This window comes from Anabrus simplex, chromosome 4 (genome assembly GCF_040414725.1).
Source record: "Anabrus simplex isolate iqAnaSimp1 chromosome 4, ASM4041472v1, whole genome shotgun sequence".
Taxonomy (NCBI): Eukaryota; Metazoa; Arthropoda; class Insecta; order Orthoptera; family Tettigoniidae; genus Anabrus; species Anabrus simplex.
Window position 1 is genome coordinate 147774160 of NC_090268.1, and position 22720 is coordinate 147796879.

The 22720-nt window shown below is 40.5% G+C and overlaps 1 protein-coding gene across 9 annotated transcripts in view; it reads right to left on the bottom strand.

Annotated features, from left to right (window-relative positions):
* Positions 1-22720, bottom strand: part of by (blistery) — a 1249231-nt gene that overhangs the window by 334532 nt on the left and 891979 nt on the right. For all 9 annotated transcript variants that reach the window (XM_067145280.2, XM_067145277.2, XM_067145276.2 and 6 more), the window contains one exon: positions 14763-14935. In XM_067145280.2, coding sequence (XP_067001381.2) covers positions 14763-14935 — 173 coding nt within the window. The remainder of the gene's footprint in view (positions 1-14762; positions 14936-22720) is intronic.

A 22720-nucleotide genomic window follows, 5' to 3' on the forward strand; every position in this document is an offset into this window, starting at 1 on the left:
TAGCAAAGTATTATTGAGCCCATGTTTCGGCATAATCCTTACTAGCCAGAAGGTGTTTCCATAATAGCATGGGACCAATAGTGGCAGAAATGTGAGGGTTGTCCAGCGTGGATACTTAGCTAATGGAGATTGGTTATTGCTGTTAGCCACACACGCTCAGGTCCAATGAACTTTAGTCTTTTATTTTATTTCTCCACTTAATTATTTATCGTTCAGATGTCCAATATCCATTGATAGTGCCGTGTGTAGCACACTTGGCTGATTTAGTAGTACTTGCGTTACGAATGCGGTTTTGATTAGTCAGTTGTTAATGCATTTTTATTTTCAATTTTTCGTCCTTTCGCTATATATTAGGTGAGACATTGGTCTACCAATTACTTGTAGTTGGGTTTAGTGGGACAAACATAGGTTGACTGATTTGTAATGGTAGTCGTAGATTGAAAATGGAAAGATTTACTTTGATTTAGTTTGTCGTGTGGACTTGTAAATTTAGTAAACTTAACATAGCCGTTTATAACCTGAAAGTTGGTTTTATAAGAATATTTTCAAGTGACATCACTTTTCTTTAACTTCAGTGTTTAGCATTTCTTCTAAATGCAAAATGAATAAGTGTTTCCTGCATTTCGCAGTAACGTAAGATCCTCTCGGATCGAGCTGTTGTTGTTCCTTCTGAACAGCTGTTTGGGTGATGCATGTTTCAGCATCGGGATTATTCCATAATTTAAGGGTGCCACGAGATGACAATACATGGTGGAATTTTATGTTTTATTGTGACTATTGCTGTTAACTTGTAGTGAACACCATGCTTTATAGTAATATTTCACAACCTATCCAAAGCAAGTGATAGACGATTTGGTTCGATTAAGTGTCCATTCGGCGGGTGTTCCAATATCCGATAGGGTATCAGAGAGGTGGATAACCTTAGTTAAATGTAAATCTGGAATTCTACTTGTTGAAGGTCAGATTTTCCACGGATTGTGTGGATTAATTCTCAGTTATCGTTTGGATCAAATGGTGCACGATTTTCAGGTTTCATTTTCGTTTCTAGTTTTGCTGTCCACGAATTTCATGATATTTTATTTTCCTCTGAAACAATCTTAAACAATAAGAAGAAGACAACATTTACGCATTGGAATGTGACTGCGTTTAAATATTATAAATACTTAAATGATTTGATGGATGATTTTTATAACATATTTCTGCATTGAAAATTGAATCAAATTTAGTAAGCACATTTTTGCTCATCATTTAAAGTAGTTAGGCTCTCTTCTGAACCCCATCGTTTGGTCAATATAATGACAGAAATAAACCGCTACGACCCCAAGATCTAAGAGTTCGATATTGCTCTATTGCAGCAGCTGTGGCAGACGACCAACGATGGAACGGTAAGTTTAAGGGTTCAATATGTTATGTTGCTTTATCTATCTTGTCCTTAAGTTTTGCTCAGCGGTGTATTATAATTAATAATGTAAAATAAATCAGTGTGCGATTCCTAACCCAAACATTCCACGGACTCTTGTATGGAAGAGCCAGTGTCAAACTTTGTTATCTCGTCCCGTGCGATACTTTTCGTTATACAATATTTATTGTCTCACTATTTACTATACACTAGCGTAGTTCTGTTACGTTAATAAATAGGCATGAGGATTCGGGGTAATTTGTAGGGAATGTTCTTATTTAAAATCATTCTAAAAACAAAGGAATGTAAAATATAGATAAATTTCATATCGTCGGTCACGAAACCAGACCTCGTATCCCAAAATGCTCTTCCCACCCATTACGTTCCCTAAGACTGGTCATGCCTCCCAGCCACATATGGAAGTGCTGCCTATCAGAAAAAGTTTCCCTGTGTCCATTTTCCTATGCTGGTGTGTAAAGGACAATGAACCTTACCATACTCCACTCTAGGAATGCTTGCTTAACGTATTTACGCACTGCTACAGTGTACTGTATTTAAGGTTCATTGTCCTTAACAATTTCGCATAGGAAAATGAACACAACGAACATTGCTCTGAAGGACAGCATATCCATATGTGGCTGGGAGGCGTGACCAATCTTAAGGAACATAGTATTATTAATATTGAACAAATACATCGCAGTTGGGAAATATCCCGGCGGGAATGGTCGCTTACAGTAGTGTGATAATAACGCAACAACAACTACAAGAACAAGCAATTCCATGGAAAGAAAATATTACAAGAAATATTACTAGTTTAACATTCTAAATCTAGCATAATGGATAGGACGGGTATTGTGACATATGAGGATTTGTTTCTTCACCAAAGATCTATTAACTAGCTAAGGTAAAGTGGTCCATTCTTTCGGTCGGAGACTTACTTATTTCAGCCGATCCCTCTTTGCAGCCAGAACTTATAATTATTTCTTTGCGATTAGGTAATGTTATCCAACCCGGCGGGGAATCGAACCTGGGAACGCCTGGGCCAGAGGCCAGCAAGCTAACCATTTAGCCATGGAGTCAGAATTTGTAGATGACTGATATGAAGATTTAAACAAGATATTTACTGAAGAAGGTTCTTTTTCTGTTCGGAATTGATTAAATTTAGCTGTTGTTCTTTACCTCTGTATCGTGATATTTCATGTGGTTGTATGTATTTTATGTATTTTTATAGATTTTTTTTATCGAACACCTCAACAGTATGACAAGCTGCAGAAGCGTGAGGCATTCCTGGAGCAGTTTCGCAAGGAGCCCAAGTTTAAGAATACTTTGGAGGAACTAGATCGTTCGCGACAAGTAGTCCAGGAACTGCTTGAAGAATATCAGGCTGAGAACACGGCCTGATTATTTATCATGGGGTAACTAGCAGGTAATTGTTTTATGTACATTGTTTTAAATACTCTGAAATAGATTGATGCCAGAAAATTATTTGCTAAGCAGTGATAATTTTTTGTGTAGAAGTGCAAATACACAGTATACGTGAACAGGTCTCGCTTTTGCGAGTGAACCCATTTTATAATGAGATACAATGTATTTAGAAAATCACAAACTAGTGTCACTGGACATTACAGAGTTGCAATTATTGGTGTTAATTTCTGGAAAATGTGACCTTTGAGGGATTATCACTGGTAATAACTGCTGTCTTTAAACTTACAACAATGAAAGCAAGCTCACTTTGCTCACTATCACAAAAAAAGACCAGACCACCAAAAGTCAAACAAGTGAAAGAATTGAACATCAAGACTGTATTCTTACATGAATATTAACCACAAAGAATGTATTCCAACATACCAGCAAATCATTGTTTTTCTGAGAGGTATTGTGGTAATTGCAATGAAACATCTGAAGACTTACATTGTAAACTTCTCACCTAGCAGTTTTTTTACTGTCATTCCTCATCTGTCTTGTTTTGGCTCACTGCAACTTGAAGAGATGAAGATCTTTGTTTTGATATTATCAAGGAGTTAAAAGCAGAATTTCTGGAGATGTTGGACACTCAAACAGCGTACGACCTGCATACAGAATGGAGTTGTAGTAACTGTTGTTGCTGGATACAAAGGTAATTATTTATTAGGTGAGACTGTTCCCTAGAACCTGTAGTTACTTATGTAAGTCTTATAGTTTAAGTCTAGATAATTTGTACCTACATTACATGTGTACAATGTCCGACTCGTTGGCTGAATGGTCAGCGTCCTGGCCTTCGGTTCAGAGGGTCCCGGGTTCGATTCCCGGCCGGGTTGGGAATCTTAACCTTAATTGGTTAATTCCAATGGCTCGGGGGCTGGGTGTGTGTGGCGTAGTCAACATTAGAAATCATCGTACGTAGGGCCCTCATCTTCAAAGACATGCAGGTCACCTAATAGGCCGTCTACTAGAAAAAGTCCTGCACCAGGCCTCTCCGGAGGCCATACGCCATAATGTATAATGTATGACTCTCTTCATATTCAGACAACACACTACACTACCAACCATCACAGAAACACGCAATAGTAATTATATACCTCCATATAGGGTTGGCGTCAGGAACGGCATCCGGTCATAAAACAGGGCCAAATCCACATCTGCAACACCCGCGACCCCACAGGCGTGCAAAAAAGCGGTAGAAAAAGAAGAAGTACAGAATATTGTTTGCTGACCGCATGGTTACCAACCGAAAGTCAAATAAAATGTTTTAAAAATATTTCCTTGTCCTTTTGTGTTTGCATGTTTGCCGTTGTCTTCTCTTCTACTAATACAATGTTACAAGTTTTACATCCCATTAACTTCATTTTTATTTTCAGATACGTGGAGGTGATGTTGGGAATGGAAACTAGGAAGAGTCATGCCTCGAATAAACTTCAAACACTAGCATTTTCCTCATGTGAAAATGGGAAACCGAAGAAAACCATCCTCGGGACTGCCGACGCAGGAGTACGAAGCAACACTCTCCCATGGCACGACTTGTTACCTCGAAGCCAATTCGCTTGGTGGACCCAGCAGAGACATTCTTGCAAGTCCCCACTGTATTCTAGCAGTAACCCATTTGCCGAGTCCCCTCACATTTGACCTGCTGCCACCCTGAGGAATCCAGCGCCGACAATAGCGTGTGAGGTCCACATTTCCTGCAGGCGACCCCGGCACGCGGAACACGTGCGCCTTATCAGAGACACGTGGCATGAAATGCAAACCCTCCAGATGCCTTGGCAGCACGTGGCCACAACGTCATATAAGTGCAGTCTGTTTGACACTCCAGGAAGGTCAACTAGATGCTTCCCTGGCTACCTTTTACCAAATTCTCCATTCTCATACTGAGTTTACGCAGATTAGTTCAAGAAGATTGCGGCAAAGCGGAATGAAAACAAACACCGTGCAAATACAAGAGTGGAGTTCAGTTCAATACATACTGAAGAGTTAAAAGACGACTCATCTAAACCAAATATCTTTGGCGAAATAGCGGAAAATGCAACCACACTCGAGACTCAAACCAGGTACCGTAATTCTCCATACAGGTGCAGTAATTGATTCCCTCGATAGACGACCCGGAGGAGATCATTGCGGAGATTATGTCTACACCAAATTTCTAATCCAAATCTGGACGTTGTGGACCGAGTTAGTACACGGCCTCCGAGGTAGATCAAGGGCGTACTAAGCCAGTTTGCTTGCAGTTGGGTGGCAAAACGCAGTTTTAGTTTTAGCCTGACATTCTAACGAGCTTCATAACAAGCCAATTTTTTTACGTCTATTTAATAATTTAATTTCGTGTGGCTATTTCTAGCCGAATGCAGCAGACTCTCAGATTAGGGTGGGCGGCATCTGCCATGGGGAGATAACTGCGTGTTATTGTGGTGGAGGATAGTGTTATGTGTGGTGTGTGAGTTGCAGGGATGTTGGGGACAGCACAAACACCCAGCCCCCGGGTCAATGAAGGTTAAAATCCCCGACCCGGCCGGGAATCGAACCCGGGACCCTCTGAACCGAAGGCCAGTACGCTGACCATTCAGCCAACGAGTCGGACGATTTATGTCTATGATCACCCAGTAATCAGAAAATATTTTTTCACCAAATTTACAACAACATTTCTCACATAACTCAGATGAAATAAAAACTTGTATACCGATCAATAATAAGTTACTTTTAAGACGTATTAAAGTTTGGTAACGATCAGATCAATACTTTTAAAATTTATGAATTTTCAAATACAGCGCTCCGTTGGAAATGGAAAAAAATACCGGAACTTCTTTTTGTTAAAACTGCATTTTTTAACTGGGTGCGATAAAAATTTCTACTCCACACAGTTGAACGTAGAATAAAATAAAATTTTGGTATCGCTGGTTTCTATGTGGGACAGAGGATAAACTTTTTATTAACATATTAACTCGGGTCTCTATACTTTTCTCCACGCGAGTAGTCCGGATCCATGGCTAAGTGGTTAGCGTGCTGGCCTTTGGTCACAGGGGTCCCGGGTTGGATTCCCGAAAGGGTCGAGAATTTTAACCATAATTGGTTAATTTCGCTGGCACGGGGGCTGGGTGTAAGTGTTGTATTCATCAACATTTCAACCTCATCACGACGCGCAGGTCGCCAACGGGAGTCAAATCAAAAGACCTGCACCTGGCGAGCCGAACATGTCCTCGGACACTCCCGGCACTAAAAGACATACGCCATTTCATTTCTCCACGGCAGTAGTTCCTTTCTGCTCTTCCTCTAACCAACAAAACGTGTCTATCCGTTGAAGTGCTAACCACACCCAATGTTGCTTAACTGCAGCGGATCCGGTGTTTCATGGCTAAACATGTCCTCAGATTTATGTATTGTCATTCCCACGAAGTCATAGCCTATAATACGGTTTAGTTTTAATGCTTCTAAGCGGAGGGGCCTCTTCTAACCAAGGAGGTAAAGGTATGTTCGATACACTCGGAAAAATGTGGGTTCAATTACCGTTATTTAGAAACGTGATTACCAATTCCGGGAACCCACGCGCCATTTTAGAAATAGTTACTTCCGAATACTCATTTGTTGCCAAAGGATTGATCGTACACTGAAAACAAGTACACCCTGATGCTAGTAAGTTTAACACTGGAGTGGTGGTGGATAAGACCCCTTACAGATACATTCAAAAATATAATAATAATAATAATAATAATAATAATAATAATAATAATAATAATAATAATAATAATAATAATAATAATAATAATAATAATAATAATAATATACCGAGCTCGATAGCTGCAGTCGCTTAAGTGCGGCCAGTATCCAGTATTCGGGAGATAGTAGGTTCGAAACCCACTGTCGGCAGCCCAGAAGATGGTTTTCCGTGGTTTCCCATTTTCACACCAGGCAAATGCTGGGGCTGTACCTTAATTAAGGCCACGGCCGCTTCCTCCCCACTCCTAGACATTCCCTGTCCCATCGTCGCCATAGGACCTATCTGTGTCGGCGCGACGTAAAGCAACTAGCAATAATAATAATAATAATAATAATAATAATAATAATAATAATAATAATAATAATAATAATAATAATCATTATCATCATCATCTTCATCATCATCATCATCATCATCATCATATGCCCTCAGGTAACGTGTTGCATACTTTATGATATGACGCCGTTTCGGCTGCCTACGACTCAGTTTCGACGTTCCGTTTTAATCTATAAGATGGCGGAAAACCAGAACTCTGTTGGGCGATCAATGGCTCATTTTCAAGTAACCTTATCGAGTAAACACCAAAAGTATCACATGCCAACACCGTACGATACGGAGTACCGAATGGAACTTCTTGGCCTTCAAAAATCACAAAAGCTCGGAATCCGAAGGCCAAAACTCTACAATTAATCCACAGGGGGAGCTTTTCAGCCAGTATTCATATGTTATAGTCCACCGCTGTGGTGTAGTGGTTACTATGATTAGCTGTCATCCCCGAAGGCCCGAGTTCAATTCCCGGCTCTGCCACGAAATTTGAAAAATGGTACGAGGATTGGAACGCCGTCCACTCAGCCTAGGGAGGTCAAATGAGTAGAGTAGGGTTCAATTCCCACCTCAGCAATTTTCGAAGTGGTTTTCCCCACTTCTCCTCCAGGCAAATGTTGGGATGGTACCTAACTTAAGACCACGGCCACTTCCTTCCCTCTTCCTTGTCTACCTGTTCCAATCTTCCCATCCCCCACAAGGCCTCTGTTCAGCATAACATATGAGGCCGCCTGGGAGAGGTACTGATTCTCCTTCCCAGTTGGACCAAATGTGTTACGCTCCAGGACACTGCCCATAAGGCGATATATGTAGGATCTCTCGCTGAATCCGAGGGAAAAGCCAAAGAAGAAAGAAAAACGGAGTTATACGTTATTCTTGTTCTGCTTCCACAGCTTTTTCCACATATGTGGGGTCACGGGTGTTAACTGTGTCGCACATGTGGATTTGGCCCTGTTTTACGGTCGGATCTTCTTCATGATGCAACCTTATATGGAGGGATGTAATTACTATTCCATGTTTCTCTGGTGGTTGGCAGTGTAGTGCGTTGCCTGAATATGAAGAGCAAAGTGTTCGAACAAACACAAACACCAAGTCCCTGGGCCAGAATAATTAATCAGACGCGATTAAAATCCCCGACCCGGCCGGAATTCGAACCCGTGACCCTCTGAACCGGAGGCCTCAAAGCTGACCATTCAGCCAATGAATCGGATGAATATTGATATGAACATAAAAAAATTCATATCAACTGAGAAAGTGCAATGTGTTTAAAAACAGTTACGAAAGGTAGTATATCATTATTTTGTGTTTACTTGAACGTAAGAACAATATAGGTCTACTGATTAATGTTCCGCAGTGAAATGAATTTGTTTTCAGTTTTTAATGATTTTTAGGTAGATGATGGAACTAGATGTGGCCATAATAGTAGCTGCGAACAGACGGTCAAGAAGGCGCCCAGTTAATTCGCAGAGGCTTGCAGACTGAACGCTACCGGGCGAGTTGGCCGCGCGGTTAGGAGCGCGCAGCTGTGAGCTCGCATCCGGGAGATAGTGGGTTCGAACCCCACTGTCGGCAGCCCTGAAGATGGTTTTCCGTGGTTTCCCATGTTCACGCCGGGTAATGCAGGAGCTGTACCATAATTAAGGCCACGGCGAATTACTTCCTTCCAACTCCAACTCCTAGCCCTTTTCTATCGCATCCTCACCATAAGATTTTCCTGTGTCGGTGCGACGTAAAGCAAATTTTAAGGAAATGGTGTTAATATGTTCTTGGTTGCTTGATTTTTTTAAAAAATAAGGTTTTAAAGTTTTCAAATTGATTTTAGCATCATGTTGTTCTTTTTTGGCTTAGGCAAATCTTATTCCGTATGGTTTTTATAATAATCATCTATAACTTTCTATATTTGCGTAGGCCATTTTCCTTTTATTTAAATTAACATACAATAAAATTTGAAATGTTTAATGATTTTGGTATAATGTTACATATTAACTAAATGTTTTCATCAAAAGGATGTATTAATTACAACAAAATGGTTTAAGAGACGAGTAGGCCTATATACTTTCAGTCATCTCATGATGAATTTAAAGAGTTATTAATTCAATTAATACATTAATATAAATTCTTTCAATTACAGTGACAGCCACCAAAACTTTTCGAACATCGACTAACTAACTAACTAACTAACTAACTAACTAACTAACTAACTAACTCCATGGCACTACAGCCCTGAAGGGCCTTGGTCTACCAAGCAACTGCTTCTCAGCCCGAAAGCCTGCAGATTACGAGGTGTCGTGTGGTCAATGCGGCAAATCCTCTCGTCCGTTATTCTTGGCTTTCGAGACCGGGGAAAATAAAATACACCATGATGATTTATGAAGATGCGTGTTTGGTCAAGTATTCCAGGTGGAGCATCAACCTTTGCTGGAAAGTTCACGGGCGTAAAACATTTACGGTTGTAACTAGTGCATATTCGAATTCGAATATTAGTATTTACAGGTAAAATTGTTCAATATATCAACATCAACGAGTCGGGATCCATTGGTTGGTATTTCATGAGAAGTATTCTAAAAGAACTTGCAGTTCCACAAATAAGTGAACTTATTTAATTTGTAGCGAAAAAATCATCCGCATGTCAGGTCCATACTTTGTTCGGACTTCTGCGGGTGGTGGTCCATGCATCAAATCTCCATTATCGTAGCGTGCTTCATTCAATCCATCTCAACAACAACACACAGGTAAATTCCATTAACGTTTCCCACCCTATTCAGGTGTTCACTGACCGCAAAGCCGCGGTCAGACCACAACTACCCCAAACATGTTCGAAACCTAACTCTCGCAAATAGATTAACAAGGAAAATTAATTGGTACCAGCATCTGGTTTCTTATGCATATTCCATCAATACACCGCCACCTGCTTTCCGCTCCCCCCGTCTACAATTGTTATCACAGACAATTTGAATGTATCCAGGCTATCATGTAACGAAACAACTTTTAGACATGATATAGGCTTTTGGGCTTATGCCGTGTCAAGAAAATAAGGTCAAGTTCTTTACGTTTTCGTCATGATTTAATACTAGTTCCATCAATTCTTCGCAGAGGACCAACCGCTCAAAACTCTCACTTATGAAGAATTCTTTTCAATCATATTTCTTTTACTGACTTCTCTCTTGTGAGAGAATGGAAAAAAATCTTTTCATTCGATCGAAATCTTTCTGTAATACAAATAGAAAGTTAACCAAAGGGGATGAACTAATATTAAACAAAGAAATATTCGAAAATGTTCAAGGAAACATATTATTTCATTCAATAGTTAAAGCAAAGTTACTGTCCGGTTCCTTGGTCGAATGGGAGGCGTAGTGATCTTCAGTTCGGAGGGGCTCGAGTTCAATTCCCGGCCAGGTCAGAGATTTTAACCGCTACATCCAAGTAATTCCTCTAGCTCGGGGACTACGGATTTGTGTGCATCTTAATACACACATTCATTTACATACAGTCGGGCGAGTTGGCCGTGCGGTTGAAGTTGTGACACTTGCACGGAGTGACACTTGCACTGAGATGGAATGTGTTGACACTTGCACGGAAAGCCAAAAATTCCCGGAAATTACTAAGCATGGCTATTTCAAATAGTGACACTTGCACGGAGGCCCAAGGAGGGTTAGAATGCAGAAACAGGGAGGGGGAGGCCCCCCCGGTAAGTGGAGTTCATTGCTACAGTTGATACCTTGTGACAACTAGTGTTGCGTGTTGAATTGGTGATAATTGTTCTGCAGCTATGGAAAGCCTTTATTGATTTACAGTGGACGTCAGTATATTGTGGACTATACCAATAAAGATCAAATTACTTATTGGCGGTGCGTATATTTCAAGAAAAGTAAATGTAAAGGAAGAATAACAACGAAAGATGATACAGTTTTAGGCGAGACAAGTCATGTTTGCATTCCGGACGACGCGGCGAATAAAGTGAAAAAAAAAAAAAACAACCACAACGTGCAAGGGAAACAGAGAGTATGATTTCAACAATTTACACAGAAGAAGTAGGTCAGCTCTTCAATAGAGGCTACGGCCTTGTGACATCGCTGTCATCACATAGAATCATTACATCGCATCCGACGGAAAATAATGGGCCCTACAAAAGACCCGATCTATTCTGGAGGAGTAATAATACAGGAAAGACACATAGCAATGAACGACGGTGGAAAATTCCTAATGAAGACGACAACAGGGGGCCTATAGACAGGATATTAGTGTTTGCCAGCGAGAAAGGAAAATCTGCTTTATCAAGTTGCTCTTCATTCTTTGTCGACGGGACCTTCAACAGTTCAAGCAAGCAGTTTGGGCAGTTATTTATCATCCACGCCGATCTTGGAAGTTCTTGGGAAGGAACCAACACGATACCAGCTGTCTGCGCGCTGTTACCAAACAAGAAACGGAAAATATATGCTCGTTTCTTGGAAGCTGTTAAAAACAACGTACCAGGATGGAACCCTGCGACACTTATTATGGACTTAAATCGCCATCGTCCCATCAGTTAAAACGCCGTTTCCTCAAGCTGAGATTTTTGGTTGCAACTATCATTTTAATCAGTGTCTATGGAGGAAAGTATAAGATTGTGGCCTTGTTACTGCGTACAGAAAAAAGGAAGAAATTAGACTTCATATTCGAATGTGTTCAGCACTAGCGCACGTTCCGCTAGAAATGATTGATGATGGTTGGCTATGTATTCACGAAAGCACACCTAAAAATCAGAATCTACAGGTGTTTTACGACTATGTCGTCGATCACTGGCTGGATAACGAGCACATGCCAAGGAATATATGGAACTGTTGTGGAAGGTGGCATCGGACCAATGTCCGACTCGTTGGCTGAACGGTTAGCGTACTGGCCTTCGGTTCAGAGGGTCTCGGGTTCGATTCCTGGCCGGGTCGGGGATTTTAACCCTAATTGGTTAATTCCTACGGCACGGGGGCTGGGTTTATGTGTTGTCCTCATCATCATTTCATCCTCATCACGACGCGCAGGTCGCCTACGGGAGTCAAATAGAAAGACCTGCACCTGGCGAGCCGAACCCGTCCTGGGATATCGCGGCGCTAAAAGCCATACGACATTTCATCGGACCAATAACGTTCCTGAAGGCTGAGCGCACCCGAATGTATATTCGCTGATCAAGACTCTTCGAGATGACGCAGAGTACTACGGTAACCAATTTGACAGGATAGTTTTGAATATAGATGGGAAGAGAAGAAAGAAATCAGCAGTGAAGATCGATGATAGGATTTCAAAGCCCTTAATAACACTTGAAGTTGATGGCAAACTAAGATCATTCCTAGTTTGTGTTGCTTACGTTCAGAAACTGCAGTGAAATTACCCTGGAATATTACAGGATTTGAAAATCATGTAAATATTGTAAATATATAAATATTCTGAATCTTAATTAATAAAGAAAAATGTGACAATGGGATATCACTGGATAATCATACAAATATGTTGAATCAGCACTTAAAAGTTCAAAACTTAATGAACTTGAGTAAAGTGAAAAAAGTATATCTATGAGGAACGCAAAGAGACTACCTCCCCGTGGTGTTCCCTAGTAAAACGGCACTAAGTCGGCTAAATGTCTCTTACAATGTATAAAATTGACCTGAAAAACAAACCCCATGGCGCAACAGCCCGTGAAGGGCCTTGGTCTACCAAGCGACCGCTGCTCAGCCTGAAGTCCTGCAGATTACGAGGTGACGTGTGGTCAGCGTGACGAATCCTCACTGTAGTTATTCTTGTCTCTCTACACCAACGCCGCTAACTCGCCATCAGATAGCTCCTCAATTCTAATCTAATCACCTCGAACCAGCCCTGAGATTCAGGTAAAAATCCCTGATCTGGCCGGGAATCGAACCCGGGTAAGAGGCAGGCACGCTACTCCTACACCACACTTATAAATTTAACAATTACTTATAAATTGCATCTGAATTCACTACCTTGATTACCAGAGGTAGGAGTTTTGATGACATGTCATCTTTTAATTGGTTCTAAATAGACATTGCTAACTTGTATAGAAATCCTTATCATAGTTCCCACATTGTAGAAATGCTAATTACCGAGCAAGTGGGCGTGCGGTTAGGGTCGCTCAGCTGTAGGCTTGCATTTGGGAGATACTCGGTTCGAACCCCACTGTCGGCTGCCCTGAAGATGGTTTTCCGTGGTTTCCCATTTTCACACTAGGCAAATGCTGGGGATGTACCTTAATGAAGGCCACGGCCGCTACCTTCCCAATCTCCCACCCTTCCGTTGCCGAAAACCTTCGATGTGTTAGTGCGACGTTAAACAAATAGCAAAAAAAAAAAAAAAAAGCTAATTTATTAGGCCATTTTTGTCATTTTTTGCCATTTTGTATTATTAGGTCATTTTATAAAGTTGTAAGTCATTATGTGGTCATTTTATGGAATTTATTGTCCGGCTCCATGGCTAAGTGCTTAGCGTGCTGGCCTCTGGTCACAGAGGTCCCGGGTTCGATTCCCGGCAGGGTCGGGAAGTTTAACCATAATGGGTTCTGGGTTCATTCCGCTGGCACGGGGGCTAGGTGAACGACCCGCAGTTCGCCTACGGGTGTCAAATCGGAAAGACCTGCACCTGGTGAGCCGAAGACTATTTTATACTTTTTGAGTCATTTTCTTACATGTTGAAGCATTTACGCGTGTGGTATTGGATTTCCAGTAGAGGCCGGTATTTATGTGCATCTTCGTCAAAGTACCTATCAAATTAGATTAGGTATCTAAAATTTATGTTAGTATGACCATCCTACTTCTGACTCATGTTAGATAATGAAAGTCTCCGTGCAAGTGTCAACATCCTACTTCTGACTCGTCAGGTAGAGTGAAAGGCTCCGTGCAAGTGTCACTCCGTGCAACTGTCACTCCGTGCAAGTGTTCCAACCCCGTGCGGTTAGGAATGCGCAGCTTGAGCTTGCATCCGGGAGAAAGTGGGTTCGTACCCTGCTGTCCGCATCCGTGAAGATGGTTTTCCGTGGTTTCCCATCTTCACACCAGGCAAATGCTGGGGATGTACCTTAATTAAGGCCACGGCCGCTTCCTTTCCACTCCTAGGCCTTGCCTATACCATCGTCGCCCTAAGACCTTCAAACACACTACACCTCTCAATTGTGAACCTGTTTCTGTCCTTGGTCCACTGTCAATTAAGCTATGAAAATATTCGCTCTGTGTTTGCATTATGACTTGGAATACAAAAGAAAAATTCGTATTGGCGGCAAAATACTACTTAATAAAACGTTTACAATTCAATTTATGCACAGACACAACCTTTAAACACCGCTGAGCTAGAAAGAAAACGAAATCTAACAACAGTTGTAAACAAAAAGTGCTGCCTATTTCAATGTGGCAGTGAATTTGATGACTAAACACCGCGTGAAGTTTACATCATTTTTTAAACCACCCAAAAAGAGGACATATGTCATGTTATTCGAAAATCCGGCAGGACGCTCTTCGTGCTGTTAAAAAGAGGACAAATTCGGGTAAAAAAAGGACATAGGCCTATGGCATCCCTAAGCTTGACCAATACTCTTAACACTCATATACCCCGTCCACGTTGTTTCCAACTACCCTGTATTAAATGAGTCGACGCAGAGAAACAATGGCTTCCTTCTTAACAAATTGGCTTCAAGGGACGATATAGTGTCCTCTTTTGATATTAAAACAATAACCATCATCAACGAAGTTCAAGGGCTATTTAGCGATCAGAGAGCTGAAACAATTTGGAATCTCCGTTGATGGGGAGGGTGTCGAAGGTTATGACAGCCGCTCGATCAATATCAGTCACTTCCTTACCGTATGAAATGTTACACCTTACCTCGCATGTAGTACGGCGATCCGATGAGAGTCCCCGCTGAGCCACGAGTCGATGACTTTGCAGACGTTACACAACCTCTCGAGAGGCGGCGCTAGATCTGCCGACCAGCCCAGCTCGCGCACTCTCTCGTGTTGACTGCGGGCAGCTCGTCGAGGCTCCGACAAGTTGAACACCTGGCGGCAGAGCACACCACTTAGAAGGCTTCTAGAAGCATTACAAAGGGTTAAATGAAACGATGTATAACTGGTCTTATAACCTGAGGATACAAAAGGAATTGAGTTACAGGTTGTTGTCAGCTTCCGCCAGTCGTAGAAGACGGGTATCTTGGGAACATAATCTGTGGCAGTAAACTGGACAGGAGGTCAAAATAATTCTCTAATATCGTTGTTTATGTTAGTCTAGGTCTAGGGCATGGATTGCTACCTTTTCCGACTAGTGTGTCAATTAAGGTCGTGTCTATTATTTTCTGCAGTCTAGTGTGCTATCGGTTATTTTCTTTTAAAATCACCATAACCCCCCCTCTTCTCCGTTGTCTTCAATTAGGTATAAGATTGCATTACACATAAATCCGTTCGACTGAATGGTTCATGATTTTATTTTTAACCTAATAACATTTGTAAAATGTGTGGACAAGGAATTAATTGTAACATATTATTAATTAATTAATTAAATTATTTACTGCGCAATACAGAATTTCTAATCCCAATTATAGTGGACATTATTTACATGTGTTTATCTTTCATGTTTCGATTCAGTCTAATAATCTAATATCTAAGTTATTCTAATATTATATTAACAATGAGAAAGAAACATTATTTCTAACCCTTACAAGAAACAAGTAGATAAAAAGCATAATTTCGTATCGAAACTAGTCTAATAACTTAATATCGGAACTATCATAATATCATATTTACAATCAGAAAGAACATTATTTCATATCTAATCTAATTTAATCTCTACAAGAAAGAGTAAAATAAAAAATATAAAAATAATTTCATATCTAAACTGTACCGGAAGGCACACCCGCCCCATTCATTTAAATGAAGCTCCTTGGAGAATGCTATCTATCGTCTAAAATTCGCAACAACTAATACAAGAAGTTTGGATGTGGATGTCTACTATACATTTATATTATGCCTTCTGGTGTGAAGATTGACTACTAAAATGATAAGAGTAATATTGTATTCCTAGGTTTTCTAACTGAGTTGATTGTTCTTCGTTTTTGGAGTGTTAATGTTTGCAACACTTCTATCTCTTCCCGCCAACTTGAGATGTTGGCAAATTGAAAATTTGGTATATTTATTTCTCAGCCAATCAACAATGTCTTGTATTTATTTAATTACCCAATCAAAACTGGGGGTGTGTTGTGTCTTAGCCCAGAGTTTTCTGGAACGTTGCTCTCGGATATAAAAGCTGGCACATTTTCGACCAGGTCGTATTATTCATCGCTCCAGTCTAGTGTGAGTGGTTGTGAAGGGAGGCGGAGGTGCCTCGTCCATCGTCGAGAAGTTCATCTGCTCAAGGTAATGGCAGCCCTGGTTTAACTAAGTGATAGTCCTTGAAAGCTATCTCGAGGGGAAGGTTTCCAATCTTTAATAATGTAACTTTAAATTTCTAAAATGTAAATTTCAATTTTAAATGTAAATTTCAAATAAGTCAAAGCAACTTAATCGTAATCAGGGAATATAGAGTGAGCGACCCTCTCGTGTTCCATATCGTCTTAATTTCGAGGTGACTATGATTTTTTAACCATTTTCAGTTTGTAATCCTTGTAACTTAAATATTCTCTCCATTATCTAGTCACCTCAGTAGTACAGGCTTAGCGTCTGTAACTTCGGACCATAACCCGAAATAGGGATTTAGACCTTTCATTTCAAATTTCAAGGAGCGTAAGTGTCCGTCTCCTCACCATTTTGACTTTTGGGCCAGTAACTTAACTTGTTCTTTTTCTCAAAGGCCTGGTAGAATAGGCACTCGATACCCCTGTTAAACTCTGTTTCCTTTTTTATGTAAAGATGTAGACTGTCGAGCATATAAGACAGTGAATACTGCATGAATTGTAAAATGTAGGTGTCTTTGATAGGCCGGGACCTTTCTGGAAGTAGGTTCCTAAGTCTAAATTTTACAGAGCAAAGGTGCTCTGGTTATTAATGTAAAAGTTGGGTGCCTTTGGAAGGCTGTAATGTTATAAGGTTCGGAAGGCAGTCTCCTAGATAAACTTGTAGAGCAAAGATGCTCTGACTATGGTGTAAAGGGAATTAGGAGAGCCGTCTCCTTTACTGTTTTTGAAAGAAGTCACATCGCTCTTGGAGAATGTATAATTAGGGAGCTTCAAGCTCGAAGCTGTTAATTTATTGTTATTCGATTTTCTAAAATTGCTACCCAATCTTATGAACTTTTGTACCTGAATTGTAAAGTTTGTCCTTGAAAAGAAATTAAAAAATAGCAGAGAAAGAATAGCTATAACTTGAAAGTTTTAAATTAATCTTCTGATTGCTTTATATCGACCCTATCATGCCCGCACCTTCTTTCACCTCTCCGCTCCACAAAAACACGGTAACATAAACTATTATTTTCTTCTAGTTCTAACACTTATAATTACATTTCTGAGAGAGGGCTTAATGTAGAATTTTTAAAATACTTTGTGTGTTTCAAATCAGCATTACAAGTTATTTACACAGCTTTCACGGAGATGGTGAATTGTCGTAAAAAGCGGTACACAGAAGTGTAAAGAATTGTTTTCCTGATCTGCACTGTTGTAGACACTGTAGAGTGGGGAATTTTTTTAAGCAGTTGTTCTGACTTTTTTTATTCTGAAAGGTTACATTTGTCCTCGTATTAAAGTCGGGCACGTGAAAGCTAAATAGGCATAAAAAGTCAGGTTGTCAATAATAGAATTTACAGTTTTGAACATAAACTTCATGTCATCCTTTTGTTTCCTCAGTTCCAAGCTTTCTGTTTCAAAATTTAGGAGAAGTTCGTTGTATAATATGTGTGGATAGTTACCGGCTTTTTTTAAATGTAAGTAGGCTATTTTAAATATCTTAAAAGTTAAAATATAGTGTGTTCCTAGAGTTTCAACCTACAGCCACTCGAACTATATAACTCGAAATTTTCGATATCTCGAAGGGATTTTCGTTTCGAGACGTAATCTTGTATGTTTTACGTATTTATATTTTGTATAAATCGGGGTTCTATTACTCGAATTTTTCGATACTTCGAAGGATATTTCAAACCCAGATGCAAAATGTGTTTCTGTAATTCGAAATCATGCGTAACATTACGCTTATGCGAACACATCATCCTCACGAAAATCTACTTCCTCTAGAAGGAACCTGAACACAAGTCATTCCGGGGAACAGTTCCTAAATTCCTATCGCAGTTTTGGACTTCATTAGTTTTTTTTCTTGCTATTTGTTTTACGTCGCACCGACACGGATATATCTTATGGCGACAATGGAACAGGAAAGGCCTAGGAATGGGAAGGAAGCGGCCGTGGCCTTATTTAAAGCACAGCCCCAGCATTTGCCTGGTGTGAAAATGGGAAACCACGGAAAACTATCGTAAGGGCTGCCGACAGTGGGGTTCGAACGCACTATCTCCCGGATGCGAGCTCACAACTGTGCGCTCCTAACCGCACGGCCAACTCGCCCGGTTTCATTACGTTTAGAAAACATCTGTTGACAAACACATTAGTAGCTGTCATCTGCTGTTCAATATTAATTTTGAGAAACCGTTTATACAGTCAAGAATATCGCGTGCGTACTTTTTGTTTCTTAATTCCTTTTTGTACTGTATGTGAACGACATTTCATATTCAATGGTCATATGATTCATTACATAGTATTTTTTATAACCTGTTAAACAGTGATGGTAGGTTTTGTATTATTGAAAAATGAAGTATATTTTGTCCTAGTGGCAACCCTATAATTATTGAAGTTATAAAATAAAATAAAATAAAATAAAATAAAATAAAATAAAATAAAATAAAATAAAATAAGTACAAGCAAACTCTACACTTTATTCAGAACGCCATAGCCGTTGAAATGTGTCTTTAGTGCCGGGATATCTCAGGATGAGTTCGGGTCGTCAGGTGCAGGTCTTTATATTTGACGGCCGTAGGCGACCTGCGCGTCGTGATGAGGATGAAATGAGGATGAAGACAACATATAAACCCAGCCCTCGTGCCAGCGAAATTAACCAATTAAGGTTAAAATTCCCGACCTCGCCGGGAATCGAACCCGGGACCCCTGTGACCAAAGGCGAGCACGCCAACCATTTACCCATGGAATTGGATACCATAGCCGTTTAAAATTCTACTTAACGTACTTTACAACACTCAGCAAGCTGTTGACAGTACGGGGTTGTGTGTGAGTTGGGAGTTTCCTGGTCTGGTGGCTTGGTTCAGCCCTGGCCAGATTTCGCAGCTTTAGTCAAGGACAGTCATCATTTTGGCGAGGACGTGTTTGGCACTGTCAATATGCCAGAGAAATTTGCAAAGAGCACATTGTTACAAAGAAACAGTAAAGGAACATTACGGACTTCTCTTTAATACGAATTTGTAAGTATCCAAAATGAGATTGTTCCCCATAAAGGCATATTACAGCTGGTTTTAAAACACCAACTTGTAGACACAGAGAAATTATAATGGTATTGGTGGAGTCGAAGTAGTGTGTACGTTAATCTATACCTCAAATATTCAATAACTAGAAGTGTTTTCAGCCTCCATAAGCACTTCCAGATATCGAAATTCGCCTGTATTTATTACAGGTAAACAGACATTAAAATATGTCAGTGGCGCGCCACAGAAATCGTGTTTGCGTATTATGTAGTAGCACGCCTGTCATAGATTCGTCAGCCCTGGTCTAGACCATGATGATGATGATGATGATGATGATGATTACCAGACCTGATATTTTAGCAACAGCAGTATAGTGTTTAGGTTATGATAATTAGAAGTTGATATTACAGTTTATGTGGAATCGAAATCGCGAAGATGCGCCTTGCATTTCAAAAACTTATCTTCACTGACTGCAATTAAAGCCCTGACTGTCTGGATGGGAACCAATAACGATACTGTTCAGGTAAAGTTGGAGAGTTCAATCCTGGCTCAATCTGGTGGCATTTGAAGGTGCTCACATATGTCAGCCACATGTCGTTATATTTATTGACACTTACAAGAACTCCTGTGGGACAAAATTCCGGCACCTCGGCGTCTCCGAAATCTGTCAAAAGGTCGTTTGTGGGACGTAAAAACAATATAATAATAATAATAATAATAATAATAATAATAATAATAATAATAATAATAATAATAATAATTAGAATAACTAGCTTTTACGTCTCACGTATAATTTTAAGACCAAGTGAGCTTGCTACGCGGTTCGGGTCACGTAACTGAGCTTGCATTCGGGAGATGAGGGTTCGAACCCCACTGTGGAATCCCCGAATATGTTTTCCGTGATTTCCCATTTTCACATCAGGCAAATTATTATTATTATTATTATTATTATTATTATTATTATTATTATTATTATTATTATTATTATTATTAAGCACACGGTCGCTTCCTTCCCACTCCTAGCACTGTCCTATCCCATCGTCGCCGTCAGACGTATCTGAGCCAACGCAAAGTAAAACATTTTAAATGGTTTTTAGAGACGCTGAGGTGTTGAAAATTTGTCCTGGAGGAGTTTTTTAACATGACGGTAAACCTGGTGACCTGAGGCCGATGCATTTGAGTACCTTCGAATATCATTAGATTAAGCCGGGATCGAACCCGCCTGCTTTAACCGTCTGAGCTACTCAATCTGACGAGTAATGGTTTACCCCATCGAGAAACGCTGTGTGTCATCATGTTATGTAACTATCATCCTTGTGAATGAGTTGAGCAAGTTTTCAAGCACCCAGCTTGCCCCCAATGAAACAGTAAATACGAGTCCTCGCTTTTTCTGACGAGATGCTCCACAGGGAGCTTCTTAACAACGTAACAGTCAATGACAATCTTCAATCTCTGACGGAGACAAAATTCGAACCCGTAACTTGAAGGTCGGCAGCTAATAGCTTTAACCGTTACACTACCGAGGAGGACAACATAACAGATGGAAGTCTGGAGAATTTTGCATGTCACAGATTTCCAATGACCTGTTTGAACACATGGTGGCGCCACGGTGCATCATATGTCACGTCCTAAATGGTGTGAGATAGTCGCACAGCATGACGTATCATTATCGTGCGCGCAAGGATGTGTTCCATTAGAGAAATCGCTCTCAAACGGTACAGATTTCAGCGCAATGGCCTTTTGTTCGCGGTGACCCCGGGTTCGATTACCGTCTGGGTAGGGGATTTTAACTTCGTCTGGTTAATTCCCCTAGATCGGGGGACTAGGTGTTTATGTTCGTGTTAAATGTATACGTACAATTCATAAAAACAATTTACAATTTAAAAAAATACAAAATCGCAGCTGGCTGCATGATCGACAAGATCGAAAGCCAAAATTTATTTTTAAAAATAAAACTGTATAAGTTCTAGGTAGTAAGCATTTTTTTAACAATTTGCTTTACGTCGCACCGACACAGATATGTATTATGGCGACGATGGGGTGATAATAATAATAATAATAATAATAATAATAATAATAATAATAATAATAATAATAATAATAATAATAATAATAATAATAATGGCGTAATGTCTCCGAAGAGGCCTGGTGCAGGTCTTTGGAGTTGACACCATATAGGCAACCTGCACGTCTATGAGGATGGGCGGCCCTTCCTGTGATGAAGTCCCCGAGCCATTGGAATTAACCAACGAAGGTTAAAATCCCCGACCCAGCTGGGAATAGAACCCGGGACACCGCGGACCAAAGGTCAGCACGCTAACCATTTATCCATGACGATGGGATAGGAGTGTAAAGGAAGCGAACGTGGCCTTAATTAAGGTACAGCCCCAGCATTTGCCTGGTGTGAAAATGGGAAAACACGGAAAACCATCTTCAGGACTGCCGACAGTGGGGTAACTAACGACGGACAGAAAATGAAGCCACAGATAGGATTGGCCATCCAGCGCTTCATCCAAGATAGAAACGAAGTACTGGCCGGTAATCAATTGTGTGAATTGTCAGCATAGTCGCCTTGGGTTCAGAGGGCTCCGGATTCAATTTCCGTCGGGTCGGAGAATTTAACCTTAAAAATGGTTAATTCTGTTGCCTCGGAGACTGGACGTTTGTGTTGTCCCCAACATCCCCGCAACCCACACAACACTATCCTGCACTACAATGACACGCAGTTTCTCATACACGGCTGATGGTGCCCACCCTCTTCGGACGGTCTACCTTACAAGGGCTGCAGCAGAATAGCAATAACCACACAAAATTATAATTCGACACGTACAAAGATTATTTTACATCCTACAGAAAAAAAATGGTCTTATGATGAAGTTTTCACTGTCCGTTTTTCAACTGCGCAAATATTCAGTCATAGTAACCAAGCGGTTGGCTTTCCACCCAGAGCGTCAAGATTGGAATCCCTGTAGATCCCCGACTGGAATTTTCACCTCAGAAATCATGTGACATCAGGAAGGTTATCTGGTCTTAAACGCGAAGCCGAAACTCAAAATGACAGCTGAGTAGCTCAGACGGTAGAGCGATGGCCTTCTGAGCCCAACTTAGCAGGTTCGACCCTGGCTCAGTCCGGTGGTATTAGAAGGTGCTCAAATACGTCAGCCTCGCGTCGGTAGATTTACTGGCACGTTAAAGAACTCCTGCTGGACAAAATTCCAGCACGCCGGCGTCTCTAAAAACCGTAAAAGTAGTTAGTGGGACGAAAAATCAATCAAAAACATTACTGTTAAATCTCAAAATGAGCCAGTGGCCCCAGTAGCCTTAAAAATAACTAGAATATGTTGAAGAAAAGTTTATTTCATATTGTAATTTATTTGGAAATCTCGTAGATGTACGGT